The 18490-nt window shown below is 50.6% G+C and overlaps 1 protein-coding gene across 8 annotated transcripts in view; it reads left to right on the forward strand.

The window, feature by feature from the left end:
- TENM4 (teneurin transmembrane protein 4) overlaps positions 1–18490 on the forward strand; it is an 851321-nt gene that overhangs the window by 738516 nt on the left and 94315 nt on the right. For all 8 annotated transcript variants that reach the window (XM_015461146.3, XM_024987529.2, XM_015461143.3 and 5 more), the window contains one exon: positions 7420–7636. In XM_015461146.3, the coding sequence (XP_015316632.2) occupies positions 7420–7636 (217 nt within the window). The remainder of the gene's footprint in view (positions 1–7419; positions 7637–18490) is intronic.

Below are 18490 nucleotides of genomic sequence, written 5' to 3' on the forward strand. Positions count from 1 at the left end.
AGTGATTAGAAGCAGGATCTGTACCCAGACTGTCTGGATTCAAATCCTGTCTCCCCAGTCTGCTGGCTGTATGACCTTGAGTGAGTTATTCAACTTCTCTGAGCCTCAGATCGTCACCTGAAAATGTCATCTCTCTTTGTCTTGCTCCTTTCCACCTGTAATCACAGAAGTGTGATGTTTATTATAAAATAAATATATATTCATATATAAATCACTTTTAAAAATTAGAATTATATTCTCTATAAAATTTTACAGTCTTCTGTTTGGATTATGATTAGATTGTATTTTTCCATATCATAATGTATCTAGACCTTTTTCACTTTTTAGTTAAAATTTGTATTCCAAACTGTTACATGCTTACTGCTAGAAGGAAAAAAGAAAAATCAAATATACATAAAGGAAAACAGTAGCCATCATTTAGAGAGCATCTCTAAGGGCCAGGGGCTGGGCTGGACACTCTGTGTCCATAAACTCCAGCCCCTTGCAATACACTTGAAAGGCAGACGCTTACAGGCTGGGAAGCTGAGGCTCACTGAGCTGATGAGGCTTTCCCAAAGTCACACCGTGAATCAATGGGAAAGCTAGGATCCGAATGGAAGCCGTGCTTAAAAAGAAGCCAAAGAAAGGAAACATTCACGGGAATTTAAGCACCCATACCCCTTGTGATAAAGGATCTTTAAGCAGCTTCAAAGTGTGTTCATCTCTTTAGACTCTGTTGGCCCTGTAAAACAATCATGGATTGCAATTCAGAGCATTGATAGATGCAACCTGGAAGGAGACATTTCAGGAAAACTGAGAACAAAGCTCTCTGTCCTCCCTTCTCCTTCTCATCTCCCACCATTGGCACATAAAGCCATAGAGTTTGGCCACACTTCAGACTATCTCTAAACCATGTTTCTTGTGATAAGAGACAAGAGAGAAATTGACCTTTAAAAATCCTGCGTTCTGAGGAGCAGATAAAGATTTTGCAAGCCTTTTCACCAAAGGCACAGAATTTATTACAGCAGATGACAAAAACTTCTCCCAGATGTGTACAGACAGGGAGGCACATTCCACCCTCCACCCCCTGGGGCCTCCCCAGATGCTGCTTACAGCCTGCTATAAAACACGTCTCGGGCCAGACTGCAGGCAGCCGCGAGATGAGGTCGGCGGGTGGGAGGAGTTAAGCCTGCAGAGAGAGCTGGCTGGACTGGTTAGACCCTGTCCACAGGCCCATCGGGCTAAGGGACCATGCAGCCAACTCTGATGAAAAGAGTTTGCTAGGCCATGCATTGCCCACACCCGCCCCTAGCTCTGCTCTCCTTTCGGCTTCTTCTTGCCCATCCTTCTATTCTCAGTTAAGCATTCCATCTTCCAGGAAATATTCCAGCCCTCAGCCCCATGTTAGGGTCCCCGCTTTGGGCTTCCACAGCGCCCCCACCCCCGCTTCCTTCTTCCCCTGCACATGGTTATCTCGCTCTGACTCGCAACACTTGGGAGTCCTTTGGAGGCGTGACGGTTTTCTTCCTGTCTGTCCAGTGCCTGGCGCAGGGCCTGCCAGCCATGGGACAGACGCTGAAGGGTCAGAGCAGACCTGTCCTGTGTGCCTGCTTTCTAAGGAGAGGAACAAGCTCTTCCTGGGGTGGGTGGTGAGGGGGAGGAGGGGTGACTTCCATCACACCCCGTAGCCCTCAGGGGGCCCAGTCGAACTGATGGAGCTGTTTGACTTGGGATCCTCACGCATTCATTATTCATTTTTTCATTCATTCAACAAACATTCTGACGGTGCACAGGGCACTGTGCTATATGCATTTGGGATAAGAAACAAGTCACGTCTGCCCTCTGTGGACAAGGGGAACAGAGCCGGGGGAGCCAGGATGTCCAAGAAACGATGGAGAAAGAGATGCAGACTGTGGAGTAGGGCCTGAACTGGGAGACAGAGAAGAGACCAGGGCCCCAGCTGCCACTGCACTAGCGGTATGATTTTTGGGTAAATCAGCTAACCTGACCCCAGCATCCTCTTTGTAAAGATGAGAAGGCCAGCTCCGTCACCACCTTCTACAGAACCCTCAGCGCCTGTCGCTTTCTGTGAATGTTCCAGCAGGCGGCCACCAGGGGAGATGGGCCTGTGGCATAGAAAGGCCATGAAGTGACTGTTAGGCAGGTTAACCCCAGGGGCTGCCCTCCGCTCCCTGCCCCCGCAGCTGATGGGGACACTGACAGCGGAGAGGGACGTGGTCGCCTGAGGTCACAGCGCGCCCTGGCAGCTGTGAAGATCACAACACAAACGGGGAGCCGTTGCTGGTCAGGACTCCGACTGATGGCACAACTCTTCACCCATTCCTGTGGGCAGCACCCCTCTCTGCAGAGGGTGATGGACACCAAGGCTTTTTTCATTGACGTTCTCATGGCTGGAGAGTGACATGGGAAGGACATGGGAAGTGACAGGGAAGGAGCCCTGTCTTCAGGCTTCTTAGCCTGGATTCTTTCTCTCCACTTGCCCCTCTCCAAGGTCAGGGACACCCATGGCAGGCTGGGCACTGAGGAGGAATGCAAGAGGAGATAGCACGGCCCCCATCCTCCAGGGGATAGCGCAGGACATACATGGAAGTGTTAGCAGAGCCTCGCTGCACACACCACGTGGCGTCTCGTCCCCACGTGGCGTCTCATCACCATGGCACTTCATGTTCGAGGGTCAGGAGAACAAGAACTACTCTGGAATGTTCATTTAGTGCCCCGGAGACGTGGCCGCCTTTTTCTTTTTTTCCCAACCTACCCTTCCTTCCCTTTTTTTCTTGCCTGTCTTTTTAATCTCTATTCTGCCTTTTTTCTAGCTGTTTCCTTCTCCCTTCCCTGCACCCCTCTCTCCCACCAGAGGCCACAGCTGGGAGCAGCATTGCTGAATGACCAGAGCCTGAACGGCCTCTGACCCTTCATCTGCCCTTCTTAACTTCCACCATATAAGGAGAGAGAGGAGGCCTTAGGACTATATGGGTAAAGGGAATTTCTGGAGGAAACGTGTAATTTCCCCCAAGTTGGAGTTTTAGGATTTAGGAGGGCTTTATGGAAGAATTTGAAAGAAGTAGAGGAAAATCTTCCCTATTTTCCCGATGGGTTTGGGAGTTTTGCTTTTGCTGCTATGATCACAAGGGTCTCTCCAGGAGAACAGGCAATGCAGGAAGCATGGACATAAGTCAACCAATGTGTGTAACATACAATTAAGTGAGATAAGAAATGCGTGGAAAATCTAAATGTCTTTAGCCAAAACCAGAGAACCTTGAAAACCATATATTGCTGTGTTTCTAACCTACCCCCAAATTCACTTTTCTGTCCCCACAATATACTTTTTCCTCTTACTATGACTTCTAAAATTTGTCATCCATGCCGAAGAAGCTGAAACCATGCAAGAGTCTCGGTTACTGTGAGCAGCTATACACCCTGCTGCAGGCTGCCGTACGCTGCATTTGAAAATACAGAGAAGGGTTTGCTTGGAAGCCGATCTCATAAACTGTGGCTCTGATGAGAATCTCGTGGGCCCTGCTCATTTTAAAACTATTGTTATGTATCTCCTTTAACTGTGATGGTCTCTATTAACGGGGTTTAGCCCACATTTACAACTCAGCAAATATTTGCCGATTGAATGATGAGGGAGCTTCCACATAGGGAGGTGTAGGCAGGCAGCATTCTTGGCCAGACATTAATCACTGTGTGCTGTGAAGCCTACAATAAGCAACTCCACAGTCCCAGAGTCTCTCATAAGAGCACAGTGTGTGATATGTCCCCATTTCGGAGAACCCCAATCTTCAAGTCCCCTGGGGTCTCTGCTTCCCTAACTCGTAGGTGTGTTGCTGTGGCTGTGTTTCTCTGCTTCAGTTCTCCAAGGCCAGACTATCTGCAGAAAGAGCTGCCCTGAAACGCGGGTATAGGGAGGGCAGCTCTGTTACTGGGATCCCTGTTCAAGGGAAGCACACAGCCAGGGGCGAGTAGTAGCTCATGTCTGTCAAACCCTTACTCAGGTGCTGGCCTTCACGCTAAGTGTGCTATGTCCATGATCTCACCTAATCCTCCCAGCGTCCCTCTGAGCTAGGTTCATGTTACAGACAGGTAAACTAAAGCTCAGAGCCCTCACGGAGACTTTAAAATTTCTACCTGAATAGTCAACTAGATCATCACCAGGGCCCTCTCACCACAAGAAGCAGCAATTTTGTTTAAGATTCATTGCTGAATTTGTTTTTTTAAAGGAAAGAAGTAAGGGGTATGGAAAAGCCCAGATTCCAGAGGCATGGATGAAGCTGGAAGCTAAGGCAGCCGGGGCAGGGGGGGGACCCTGAAATGAGTCAGCCCTGGCCTCTACGAGCTCGCTGTGTGGGGAAGGAGACAGAGAACATGAGAATTACAATACAGAGAGATGAGTGCAGTGGTGGAGGTCACCAGGGCGCTGGAAGAGCCCAGCAAGACTCATAAAGTCGGGTTTTCCACTTAAATAGTTCCTACATCCCTTCAGGGACAGAGAACCTTTTTCTATTTCACAAAGAACTGAGTTCAGCTTCTTTACTGACCAACTGTGTGATCTTGACCAAGTTACCTTACTTCTTGGAACCTCTGGTTCCTTCTCGTCGAAAATGAGGGTGATGGTGGTGACAGTGGCTACTTCACAAAACTGGGAAGATTCACTGACATTTTTCTTGAAAACATTCCTTGTAAAGGATTTAGCACCGTGCCTGGCCCTCAGTAGGGCACAGCTGTGATTATCATCATCGTCATTTAATACAAAAATTAATAATAGTCATTCCTGTCTAACCTTCCAGCCAGGACCAGAGGACAGGAAACCGTTCTTCCAAGGTGCCACGAAGCAGGGTGTTTATAAAGAGGTGAAAGACTGGTTTCCAGGGACTGCTTCGGTGGTAAACAAGAGCAGGCAGAGCTAATAAAATTTCAAATTAGCCATGACTTTTCACGGCCCTTCAATTGTGCTGGCTGATTTAATGGTCAGCGTCCCTGCTCACTGGGATTGAATAATGGAGCATTTCTGCAGAGTTATGGATGCGGCAGCTGAATCTGTCATGCGAACATCAATAGCAGAATGCAAATAACCCTCAGCTCGGGCTGTAATTATGTGTTTAAGCAATGTCTGACAGGGGCAGCCTGAGAATGTGTGATGGGGCCAGCCGACTGCAGGAGAAGACAGGTGCTTGGCTCGGCAGTTAGCTGGTGGACCTGGGAGCTGGACCCAGGACCCGGCCCAAGTGAGGGGAGGCCTTTCCGCTGCATCTCTGGGTGGATCTGGCTGGTGGGCACACACAGGACAGTTGGCTCCCCTGTTTGGGGAGCCATGTTCCAGGGTCAGGAAGAGGAACTACCTCTTGTGCTGTGCTTAGCTGCTCAGTCGAGTCCAACTCTTTGCCATCCCGTGGACTGTAGTTCACAAGGCTCCTCTGTCCATGGGACTCTCCAGGCAAGAATACTGGAGTGGGCTGTTCCCTCCTCCAAGGGATCTTCCCAACCCAGGGATTGAACCCAGGTCTCCCACATGGCAGGCGGATTCTTTACCATCTGAGCTAACAGGAAAGCCCACCTCTTATTAAGCACTTATGATGTATCAGGTACTCTGCCAGATTTGAGGACATATACTGTGTTTTTCACATAAATAAAAATTACATTAGTAACACTCTTATAAATCACAGTAAGAGATGTGAGAAACTGAGGCCAGAGAGTTTAAGAACCTGACCAAGGCCACACAGTAGTAAGTCTCAGAGCCAGGATTTGACCTCTGGAGCCCATTCTCTGCACCACTGTGCTGCCCTCAAGGAGGGCAGAGCAGATGGACCTTAGACACCATGCCGAAGTTGGGAGAGAAGGACAAGGGATTTTTTTGTCCCAACTTATTAAGGAAAAAACTGGGTTTCAGGGAGGTCATGGAGCTTGCCTGAGGCCACAACACCCCGAGACTAACTAGTAAAGAGGCTTAAGGGTGCATATTGTATGTGCAATAACCCTATGGCCAGCCTCTATACTGTAGACCCACAGAGACAAGTGAGGGAGTATATCAGTGTTAAGGAGACGGAAGCTCAGAGAGGTTAAGTATGGGAGCTCATTCAAAGCCATTCTTCCAGGCAGTTCTGGGGCTTGCACTTCAGTCTCTGAGCCTCAGGATCCTCCCACCATACCACACTATTTAAGCGAATTGAGTGAAGATAATGCTTTTCTGCCTTTTATGGACTTGATTCAAATGTCATTTAACTCATTCCATCGTCACTCATTTATTTAACAGTCAGGTCTTAAACACCTGTGCTAAGGGCTGGGGCTACATCAGAGACAACCAGAGCAGGACCCACGCCCTCAAGGTGGTGGGGAAGTTTGCCCAGAATCGCTGAAAGCAGGAGACGCAGAATTCCAGCCTACAGAAGAACACATGTGCTCAGGCTGTTCTCTGCCTACAGAGCGCACAGGCTGCCTACAATTGGCTTCTTGTCTATTTTAAGCCATTCTATTGGGTGTACGTAAAAGCACTTTGGGATAACGAGACCAAAAATCTGTGGTCTGGTGGAATTTCTTTCTTTGCACTTCGAGAAGCTGGAAGCTGCAATATAATTTTCACTCCTAAAGAAATCCACCCATGTGGTAAAGAGAATTCTCTACTAATGACAACTTGGTCAGTGACCTGAAACCATCCAGCAAACTCACAAAGCCCCTCTCACAGAAGGCAGAGGTGGCTCCCCACACACTTGCCTTGCAGCTGGGGGAGAGGCTGGAACTCGGCCGCCCCTTCCTCACCCCCAAATCCCATCAGTCACCAGATCTTCCCGTTTTTACCTCTCCGTTGTCTCTCCACACCACCGTCTTCCCTCATGCCCACTGTTCCTCCTCTAGTCTCAGGGGCCGTTGTCTCTCCTGCTGCATGGAGCCCCCGGCTCCCACAGCTCCTTTGTCCTTGATGCAGGAGATGTGCTTTCAGCAATACAGTGACTTTCAAGTGAAGTCATCCCCTGCTTAGCACCTTTCAGTAACTCCTGTTGTCCAGAGGGTGAAATACAGACTCCCCAACCTGGCCCGGGAGGCCCAGCTGTCGGCTCCTGCAAAACTCGCAGCCTGATCTTGTGCTCTTCTCCCTTTCTGAGCCCAGCATCTGAAATTAGTGATCCAAACTGTCACCTCAGGGCCCCCACGCACAGCATTCCTTCTGTCTCTCTGAAAAGAAAAGAAATAACACACGTCACACGTCACACTGCACACTGCTTGTCCATCTCTCCTACTAGACTAGGGGGGTGGGACCTGGAGCCCCTGAATCTCCTTGGCACCCAGCAGCGGCCTCAGCTTGTATCAGGCACTTTTATACCGTCATTCAGTGAGTGGAAAGTAGAGAAGTGAATGAAGGCAGTGTGAACAAACGATGCGGATTGCACACAACATTACAAACACCCTGCTCTGTCACCCCTGCAGACGCCTTGGTGGACTGCATGGACCCCGACTGCTGCCTCCAGCCCCTCTGTCACGTCAACCCGCTGTGCCTGGGCTCCCCCGACCCTCTGGACATCATCCAGGAGACACAGGCCCCCGTGTCCCAGCAGAACTTGCATTCCTTCTACGACCGAATCAAGTTCCTCGTGGGCAGGGACAGCACGCACATCATCCCCGGGGAGAACCCCTTTGATGGAGGGTGAGTCCAGCTCTGGCCGTGGCTCTCAGAAAGGGGAATGAGCCACTTCCAGGGCTCCATCTGTGTGGCTGGGAGTGGGAGGAGGCTGGGAGGGGGACACAGCACTGAAGGCTCTGGGTGGACCATCAGGGGAGGCAGGGAAGCAGTCTCAGGTACCTACGTTTAGAAAACTGCTCTCCAAGGCATCTGGAATTTTATGAGCAGAGTTGTGTTGTCCTCGCTGGGTGATGGATGGAGAGAGTAAGAAATCAAAGGTCCAAGGGGAATCTTGGATCAATACCCACTTTGCAGTCCGCTCTTACTGATGCCACTGTCTCCAGATGAGCTGAAGGCTCTGACAGTCTTCTCCCTCAGAGCTGATGCTGGGAGACTTTAGTAGGCTCGGGGGTGGGGCTGCACCTGCTGGCACCCAGGCACACGCCCAGGCATTCTTCCACCAGTGTTCAGTGGTGTCTCGTCTACTGGACAGTTTGGTACCGAGGTCTGCACTGTGCCGGAACTGCAGACTTGAGTGGAGCACAGTCCCTGCCCACTGGTCACTCACAGTCCGCTAGGGAGACAAAAAGTTGTTCCAGCGTGATAGGCCAGATATGTGCCCACAGGATACTCTGGAAGCACAGAGAAGGTGCTTCTGGGCGGGGGAAGCCTGAGATTTAAGAACTGAGTCTTAAAGATGACAAATAGCTCAGCCAGGGAGAGTTTTTCAGGGAGAGAGAACAGCTTCTGCAAAGACCCAGGGGCAGGAAAGAGTACATGCACGCATGCTCAGTTGTGTCCAGCTCTTTGTGACCCTATGGACTATAGCCTGCCAGGCTCCTCTGTCCATGGGATTCTCCAGGCAAGAATACTGGAGTGGGTTGCCATGCCCTCCTCCAGGGGATCTTCCCAGCCCAGGAATCAAACCTGGGTCTCCTGCATTAGCAGGCAGATTCTTTACTGCTGACCCACCAGGGAAGCCCAGGAAAGGATACTGCTAAGTCACTTCAGTCGTGTCCAACTCTCTGCGACCCCACAGACGGCAGCCCACCAGGCTCCCCCATCCCTGGGATTCTCCAGGGAAGAACACTGGAGTGGGTTGCCATTTCCTTCTCCAAGGAAAGGATACAGGAGCCAGCAAAAGGCAGCGCTCTGTGCTCTGCTCCCCAGATCAGGGTCTCTGACCTCGGGAAAGATATCTAAGCAGGAGGGAATTGTGATCATTTCTTTTGAATGTCTTCCAAGGTAGTGATGCCAGATACACACAGAGCTTTCTCAAAACGTCAGCCCAGTTCAGCTCAGCAGTCACAGATTGTGCCTTCTGTGTTCATGCCTTCTGTGCCAGAGAGTTCCTGCCCTAAGGGAACAGGGTAAGGGTAGGGAGGAGAGACAGGAAGAATGAATGACATTCCCCCAGTTCTATTTAAAGAGGGAAGTCAACACAGCCGGTCATCAGCTTCATCGTCAGCGGGGTCTGAGGAATGCTGGAGAGAGGACTGTCTTACTGAGATGGCTGGCAAGGGCAAAGAGGAGTCTCACCTCAATAGATCACCCAGAATGTCTGTTTGTAGTTCAGAAGCAAACCTGAAACTCACACAGAAGTTAGGGCTGAGGATCTTGATTCAGGTGCCGTCAGCAAGCAAGTGGTAGATGAAACCATGAACACACAGGTGTGTGATCCAGGAAAGTGTCGCAGGAGGGAGGAGCAGGGACCTAAGATGGACTCCTGGGGAGTCACCTTGGGAAGTGGTATTAACCATCCTTAGAGAGGAGCTGGGAATCCATGGAGGAGGCCCTCTCCTGGGATGTGATGGACCTGGGACTCCAAAGCCTAGACTGCCCCAGCCCTTCCACACAGGGAGCAACGACAAGATGGGAAGAGAGAAGTCAGGGGAGTGCCCTGAGCCCAATAATCGCGGCATCATACAAGTGTGTCAGAGCATTTGAACTTTAACTTTCTTAGAGGTGAAAGTATGTGAGAGTCCCCTTCAGCTCACCCTGAGAATACTGAGAGCCTCAGAGGTTAAGTGATCTTCCCCAATGCATAGGCCAGTGAAGTGGCAGAGCCAGGAGCAGAAGCAGAGTGAGGAGAAAGCTATTCATTTATCTTGGCCAGGAATTCTGCTTTTGTCTCCAGGTACAAAGCTTTCTGCTCTTTTTATTCAATTGTGTGATTTTGTATGTAAGCTTGTGGGCCTTCCCGTGGCATGAGTTCTTTTAATCAACTGGAGGTAGGAATATTACTCCTACCAAGGGGGATATTATTTAATACTTGCTCAGCCCTTCTTTACTGGACTGTCATGGGATCTGATTAGGGCTCTGACTGGTTGGCTGCTGATGGCTCTTCTGATTAAGGGGTATCCTCACCATGCCATCCTGATCAGTGCCAGTGGGGACCACGTGCTCTGATGCTTCACCAAGCCTGATGCTTACATTGTCACAGATCACGTGGCACCTACCCAGGAATTTGGGTATCATTTCTAACAGTCTGACATGCCCTTAAGGAGCCTGTCCAGTGGGGAACTTGAGAAACCTATACTGGAAGAGATGGGCTGCTCAGCAGAAAGAAGAGAGCATGGGCTTTGGAGCAAGGCCAGCTTGTATCTCAGATCCGGGCTCTGCCACTGCTGAATGCACGTGGCTTTGGGCAAGGGCTTAATATAGTGAATATGTAAATGTCTGCCAACCCTCTACACTGAGTCTGCCACGACAGGACCACATCTTACTCACTTTCACATTTGGTAACTGCTCAAGATAAATATGCATATATATTACCTTGAACAAGAAAAAGATGGAAGGAAACAAGGAGAAAAGGAGGAGTGGGGAGGGATAGTGGGACGGAGAATAAATGGATATATTGTCTGTTTTATTTAATTTTCTACTGAGGATTCAAGAGTCCAGAGAGGTTCAATTATCTGCTGAAATCACATTACCAGTTAGTAGCAGAAGCAGGAGTAGAAGTCAGCTCCCAGGTCATTGTTTATGTATCTGTCACCTTCAGTTAAATAGCAGAGGCTTTGAAAGCAGAGACCATTCATCTCTCCAAACCTGTATGACTTAGGGCAGGTCCTGGAATAGAGTATTTGCTCTAAAATGAATGGATCATGGAAGCTTCCAAATGTTACTGCAAACATTCCTTTTACCTAACGTTTGCCTAAATCATCATGCCCAGCTCCTCACTCATCTAGATTTGCGGGAAACAGCTCCTATGTTTCACTACTTTCACTAAGTATCCCCAGATTCTTATGTAAAACAAATCTAAGTGACTGGAAACCTACAAACACAAAGCACACATGTGTGCTAAGTCACTTCAGTCGTGTCCAACTCTTTGCGACCCCCTGGACTGTAGCCCACCAGGCTCCTCTGTCCATGGGATTCTCCAGGCAAGAATACTGGAGTGGGCCACCATGCCCTCCTCCAGGGGATCTTCCCAACCCAGGGATCAAACCCAGGTCTCCTGCATTGCAGATTCTTTACCAGCTGAGCTACCAGGGAAGCCGTATGCTACACTGCACTTTGTACAGTCTGAACGGGAGCCCGTCTAAGAGGTTCCAAGAAACAGGCTGTCACCCAGTGACCTAATGGCATTTCTGAGCCTGGCAAGGAGCCTCAGCTGTTTCCTGTGAGGTACAGGAGCTTCACTCTGCAGATTCACTGCTGTGTGACTGACTCTGGGAGATCCAAGTATGAGGCCTGCTGGGACTATGGGATGGAGAGGGATTCAAGGCCAGGTCGGAACTGACAGGAACACCGTCCTGTGGGAGAAGCCAGCCAGCCAGTCGTCAGTACACGGGGCTGTCCCCTGAACGCCTTTCCTCAAGGCCTGCCCACAGCAGGGATGAGGAACCACAGGGGCTGCAGTGCAGAGATGACACCAGGAGTTCCCGGGCGCTTCCTCATGCCTCTGAACAGTGCCCCAGCTGGTCCATAGGAACAGGGGCGGCCCGTGGGGACTGACAGGAGGGGCCCGGCCAAACAGACTAGATGCTGAGCTGGACCGGGCTGGTCTCCTTGGAGGGAAGCGCAGAGCCCGACTCAGAACTGAAGTGGAAGTGCTGCCAGATGGACTGGGAGTGAGGAAGGCCTATTGCCCCTGTCTCGCTCATCTGTATCCCCAGAGCCCAGCACAACGCCGGGCCCAGAGCAGGTGTTTCTTACAGGTTTTATGAGTACAGTAGCTCAGACTGACACTCTGCCTCCACTGTGTTCAGCTCCATATTAAGTGAGAGAGGTATCAATGACTTCAGCTGACCTCAAGTAGGTCTATAGTAGGAGGGCCCAGATCAGGCTGGGGAACCCCCTTCAGCAGATTAGGTGGCTTGAATACCATCTTTCCATCTGGGCCTGGATGCCTGGGGCCCTTCAGCCTAGTGGATCACCTGTCCCTCCCCTGGACTCATGGGGAGAATAAAGTGCAGGGTGCCCTGTATAGAGACTTTTGTGGGAAGGAAGGAGCCACTCAGGTCTGCAGGCAGAAGGATCCCTAGCTGGATCGTCAATACAAGGAGGGCGGATAACAGTACCTGGGGATCAGACAGCTGGGAAGGGGAGGACAGCATGAGATAATTCCTCCTCTAAGAGCACTTGAGGCAGCTATTTCCCTGCGACACAACTTTGATTGTATCCCTTAGCTTGTGAAAGACTGACTGGGTCAAAAGGACTGGACACAGGGCAGACAGTGCAATTCTGCAAATACTTGTGGATTGCTGCTGCTGGACAGGTTAGCAGATTATGGGAAGAGGAAGAACCACCGCCAAGTTACTTGACTAGCTGTTTAGAATATGTTCAAGAACGCTGGATTGGTGAGAGGAAGAATGTGATGCCATTAAGTCTTCTTGCTGCTACGGCTAAGTCACTTCACTCGTGTCCAACTGTGTGCAACCCCATAGATGGCAGCCCACCAGGCTCCCCCGTCCCTGGGATTCTCCAGACAAGAACCCTGGAGTGGGTTGCCATTTCCTTCTCCAGTGCATGAAAGTGAAAAGTGAAAGTGAAGTCGCTCAGTCGTGTCTGACTCTCAGCGACCCCATGGACTGCAGCCCACCAGGCTCCCCCGTCTATGGGATTTTCCAGGCAAGAGTACTGGAGAGGGTTGCCATTGCCTTCTTGGGCTCCTCAAAACCTGATAGGTTATCAACTCACTCAGGCAAGCAGTTGGGCGAAGACAGGTTCTATGAAAGTCAGCTGACGGAACACACTGAACCCAAAGAGAGAAGACTTCAGGAGTCAGGGCAGCTTTAGGAAAGTAGGGATGGATGAGAGCATTCATCCCAAAGGAGACAGAGGATCATATTGTATAGAGAGGGTCAGATCCCATGGAGAGGAGAGAATGGGCAGGCATGGAGAGGGGCAGAACTGCCAAGCTCTGTTTGCTGACTGTTAAGCAACACCTGTTCTGCACTAGGCCTGTGAGAAGATATGCCTCTGACCCCATCACACTGGGGCTTCCAGTGTGTCCCATGCCTCGTTGGTCACTGGACCTCTAGTGCCTAGCAGAGGGGTTGTTGTTGTTCAGTTGCTCAGTCGTGTCCAACTCTGCGACCCCGTGGACTGCAGCATGCCAGGCTTCCCTGTCCTTCACTGACTCCTGGAGTTTGCTCAAATCATGTCCATTGAGTCAGTGATACCATCCAACCATCTCATCCTCTGTCATCCCCTTCTCCTCCTGCCTTCAGTCTTCCCCAGCATCAGGTCTTTTCTAATGAGTTGGCTCTTCGTATCAGGTAGCCAGAGTATTTGCGCTTCTGCAGGGGTTGGTATAGACTAAACCACGTTGAATGGTAGATGAGTCAGGGAGTCAGCCAACCAGCTACTGCTGAATGCCTGAACAGAGCAGAAAGTGTTTTCAGAGTTCAAAGGCAGGGGCATCCCTCCCAGTGCAAATCCAGGTCCCTGAGCTCCACAGCACAGGGTCTGCATCTGGCCCACCTCTGTGTCTCTAGCACCAGCAGAGGGCCTGGCTCAGAGCAGGCAGCAGTGACTGGTTTTGCAAGTGAATGAGCAAACAAACAAATGAACTAACGAGTGAAGACTTCTGGCAGGACATGGTCTGTGGCCTGAGACAAAGATTTCAGTGAGGAGGGTTGACCATTGAAACGGTATTTATCCCACTTCAGGTCACAACAGCCCATTAGCACATCATAGAATCAATGTAGTCGGTCAAAACTATTTTTTAAAGAATAAAGAAGTAAATTTAAATAGAAAGGGGTACAATGGTGTAGAAAGTATCAGTGGAGCACTCTGAAAGGATATGTATTTCGTGACACTTTGTGCGTGTGTGTGTGTGTGTGTGTGTGTGCACGCGTGCACGTGTGCATGTGCGTACTCTTGAATAAGCTATATTGCTTACTATGGGTTTCTGTTGAACAGAATTTTGAAATGCATTCTAGACTGAGGAACCAGCATGGCTTTGCATGATGATCAGGGAACAGAGAGAATTTTAATGTGGCTGGAGCATAATTGTAGTGATAGTATTTTCCAAGTCAAAAGTCAAGAGACATGCTTCAGTGTTTGAAATCAAGAGAGTGTTAAGAAACCCGGGGTGAATGACCTGCTGTCTTAGAGGCCATGGAGGAAAAGGAATAACAGGATTTTGAGGCAAGAAGAGCAGTTTGGGGCAGGAACTGAGAAAGATCCACCCTTCGGTGGTTCACAAACCAGACCGGGGCATTTCGCCTCAGGTAAAACTTCTACAAACAGAAGTAAAATAACTTTGATACCACAAAAAGCTTCAGAATTCCTCTCAGACCCTTTATAAAGGCACAAAGTTGCCACATAGTTTGGAAGTAAGAGGTTAGAAGAGGAAAAAATAATGGAAAGAAGGAAGGAAAGATCATGCATGTGATGCAATTTTTTGTCAGCCCTCTGCAGATCTAAAGCCATATGCAGGTGTCAGTGACAGAGCCGGTCCAGAAATGCATTTGCAGGCCACTCCTCCCCCCTCCCCCGCCCCAGGCCTCAGACGTCCCTCAGATAGCCCTCAGAGAGTCTGAGCAGTAGAGATCATCTAATGGAGTTCAAATAAACACCAGCTTCCTGACAGCTGGCCTCTGAGCGAATTTATTATTGAATTATACTCCTGCCTTTTCAGAACAAGCTGAGCTGACAGGCTACCCCATCAGTTTAAAAGGTGGGGGGTGGGGGGTGGGGGGGTGGGGGGCAGGGAGAAAGACAATGATAAATTACCCTGATGGCGGATGGAAGAAGGTAAAGATCCTGCTTCCTCCAAAATGTCAGCCATTATATATTATTCATGTTGGGTTTAAAAAAAAAAACAAATCCCTCCCCACATTGAAATGACTGTTTATGATGATAAAGCAACTAGGTGAATTTAATTCAGGATGCAGGCAGCAGCTTCTCACATCATCCTGATAAGCAGCTAACAACTCTTCCTCTGCCACTTGATCATCCCTTTATTGATTCCGAAACCGAATTACGATCTGTTTGCTTTGTAGCCTGAGCGTTTTCCTAGCTGTCCATCACAGGAAGCATTAGCCGATGATGCTGCGCCAAAGCAGGAGCCACGCGGGGTTTAGAGGGAGAGGCCGTACGTTCAAGCCCTTGGGCAAGTGAGAGCAAGCCACCACGGGTGAGCGAGGCTCAGCGTCCTCATCTGGAATGTGGGGTTATTCATTCTCACCCTGCAGGTTGTGCGGAAGAGTAAATGAGAGAAAATTCCCAGGAAGCCCTGTAGCTGGTGCACAGCACACGTTCAGTCATAGCACCGAATATTTACCAAGGATGTTCTATGTGTCAGGCATTGTTTGAAATGCTTGGTGAGGTTCGTGAGTGGAAACATCTTTACATCTCCCCTGAAATCATGTGACTTAGGGAATTCATCTTTCCCAGATAGGAAACTGAGGCACAGAGAGGGTGAGTAGCCTGGCTCAGGACAGACAGCTTGTAAGTGGCCGAGCCAGCCTTTGAAGCCAAGGCAAGTGGCTCTGGAGCCCACATACCGAGCCTTTGTTCTCCTCTGCTGGGTCTTGCATATTCCCACCTCCACATCTTCAAGCGGGAAGTGTATACAAGGTGGGGCCGCTGCAACTCTGCAACCCCAGCTGGCCCTTTCTCTCTGCTCCCATGCAGCACAACCAGAGGCTACTGTGCAGCGGCTCTCCGTGCTCCCGAGTGTGGCCTCAGAGGCAGGCAGCGGGGCTTGATTGTGAGCCCCACCCCTTGCCAGCTGCATGACCTCACTTTCCTCATCTGTCACATGAGGACAATAATTGGTACCTCGTGGGGATGTCTGAGGATTAAAGGAGATATAAAACACTTATGTGTCAGAGCAAGTAAGCATTGGATGAGTGCTCATTGCCATTATCACTTAGAGCAAGCGTTAGCATAGATACAGCCGATGTGAACATTGGCAAGGACTTTTGTATTCATATAGGTTTCAGTGTCACTGTGAGAACTGGGAGGGAAATGAAAATCTTAGCCTGAAACGCTGATGTGGTTATATAACTGATGCAAGGGTCTGAGCATTGCAGCAGGCAGAGGTGAAGGGACCCTTAAGATCAGCAGTCCTTTGTGGTAGAAAAGGAACCTTTGAGGCCGGAGGAAACCCTTGGCTCAGCGAGGTAGTAGCAGAGCCTGAGTCCTGGTGAACCGAGTCCTCAGTGAGGTTCTCAGGCAATAATTCCTGTGTCTGTTAAGTCAGGGCATGTATTCGTGCTAAATCGCTTCAGTCATGTCCAACTCTTCGCAACCCCATGGACTGTAGTCCACCAGGCTCCTCTGTCCATGGGATTCTCCGGGCAAGAATACTGGAGTGGGTTGCCATGCCCTCCTCCAGGGGATCTTCCCAACCCAGGGATTGAACCCACATCTCTTAACGTTTCCTACATTGACAGGCAGGTTCTTTACCAGGGACTGTCTGCATTTTCATCCAAGACTATAAGCTCCAAGCACAGAGAAGTTAAAATATTGGCGGGACATGTATCACATTACTGATATTGTCCTCCCTGGAGAATACAGGGTCAGGACTTAACAGATGTCTCTGCAGTGAATCTGGTCAGCTCTGCAGTGCAGTCCTGGGGGCGTGGGGAGCTGGCTCTTAGTGAGCGCCACAGTGTGGGGCTGCGATGAGGAGATGCTACGGGGTTGGTTCTGTGAGATTCTAGGAAAAGCCTGAATGAACGTTCTGGCCAACCCAACACCTGTGGGCCGTGTTCTCACAGAGGAAGGAGCTCTGCCCACCTCCCCCGCCTCTTCCTCCTCCTCCTCGTCCTCCCTCCACCCCTGCGGGTCCTGCGACTCCCCGCTGCGGGTCTACCCTGCAGCGTCTAGAATCAACCCCAAGCTGAGGAGACTGACCTGCAGCAAGCCTAGGTGCCCAGCCTCAAGTCCTTCTACTGTTCCTCTGCCTGACCCTTTATGTGCCAGCTCTCCCCAAGGGGTTTCCGTCTGGTCCCGGAATTCCAACCTCGTTTCCTACCCCTAAGTTTCCTATGTAAGCAGCCTGGCAGCCCTGCTCAGCCCCCAACCCTCCCACCCCTGACGCCTCGAGTCTTGCTTCCCCTGGGCTGGATCCCACCCCTGCCGCGTCTGGGCCTGGAGCTCCTCCCTTGCTCTGTGTCGGAACCTGGGCCTTGTTCCCTGGTGCACGGGGCACTCACATCCAGCTGGCCCTGGGGGCCCCTCACCACGCCCTGTGCCCTGTTGATCTTCTGCCCCACCCCAGAAGGACCGTTTCCCTGGAATGCCGCCTGTGTGTGGTTCTGCACCTCAGGTCCGGCTGAGCTGATTTCTGCAGCCCCTTCCCGTGTCTCTGCCCAGCCCCCGTCCTACCTCAGGAAGTGGATCTAATGTCCACTCCATCGTAGTCTCTCCTTTCGGGGTAAAGTAGCAAAGCCTCCCTTTTGCAGGGGAAGCAAGGCCTGTCCTGGAAGACAGGAATACAGGACACTAAGTCATGAAACAACCTTGTCCACTGAGACTCGAGGCAGAGCTACCTCGAGCTTTTCTAGCAACACAAGCCATCTCCTGAGGAATCCTCTTAGAGGCAGGCTTCCAGCTACATGGCCCAGAGAACAGGCCCTCTGGACACGCTCTCACCTTCCCTGACCCCAGGGGCACGTGGCCGGTGTCTCTGAGTCGTGTCCCCTTGCCTGACCAGCCCTGTCACCCAGCATCAGGAGCCTTGCTCCTCCAAAGTGATCACTGGCCGGTCTCTCTCCATCCTGCCCATCCTCTGCCACAACCAGGACTCACTTCTCTGGAAGTACAGTGTCGAAAACAGTCAAGGGCTCTCTTCTTGTGAGCACCTTTGTGGGCCAGCAGGAACTGTTCCAGAGGATTCCTGTGAAGGGTGACGCAGCCCAAAGTATCAGCTTTCAACAGCCAGGTTACCCCCAGGCTTGAGTGATCAGATCTGTGGCCTGGGAGCGCACACTCCCTGAGTGTCTGAAGTAGCTCATCAGCCACAGAAAGTTAGGAGATCACAGGACCATGTCTTCTGGGCTCTGCAGGAGGCAGGTCTAAAGGCCCAGAAGACACGCGTGCTTGCAGGGCCGTCTTGTCATCGGATGCCCTCAGGTGGGCTCAGAGCATCACAGCAGACCTGCCCATGCCCCAGCCTCAGTGCGTGATGAAGGGGGAGCTGCGCCCATCTCTAGGGATTGTGTCCCTCACCTGTAAATGAGGGGCTTGGGCCCATTCACCCAAAGGACTCTTCTCATTCAGAGTTAAATTCCAACTCATCTGAAGAAGTCTGTGGATTTCTTCTTTGCTCTCCCCAGACATACTCAAAGTCCAAGAGGAAAAACATGTTCTGTCTTGAACTGGAGTACGCCCCTATCACATTCAACCCACATACCCAGCAAGTGATCTGGGAGCCTCTGGTGGAGTCTGAACTGAGCCCAAGTCCAAGTGAAAGAA

This window comes from Bos taurus, chromosome 29 (genome assembly GCF_002263795.3).
Source record: "Bos taurus isolate L1 Dominette 01449 registration number 42190680 breed Hereford chromosome 29, ARS-UCD2.0, whole genome shotgun sequence".
Classification (NCBI taxonomy): domain Eukaryota; kingdom Metazoa; phylum Chordata; class Mammalia; order Artiodactyla; family Bovidae; genus Bos; species Bos taurus.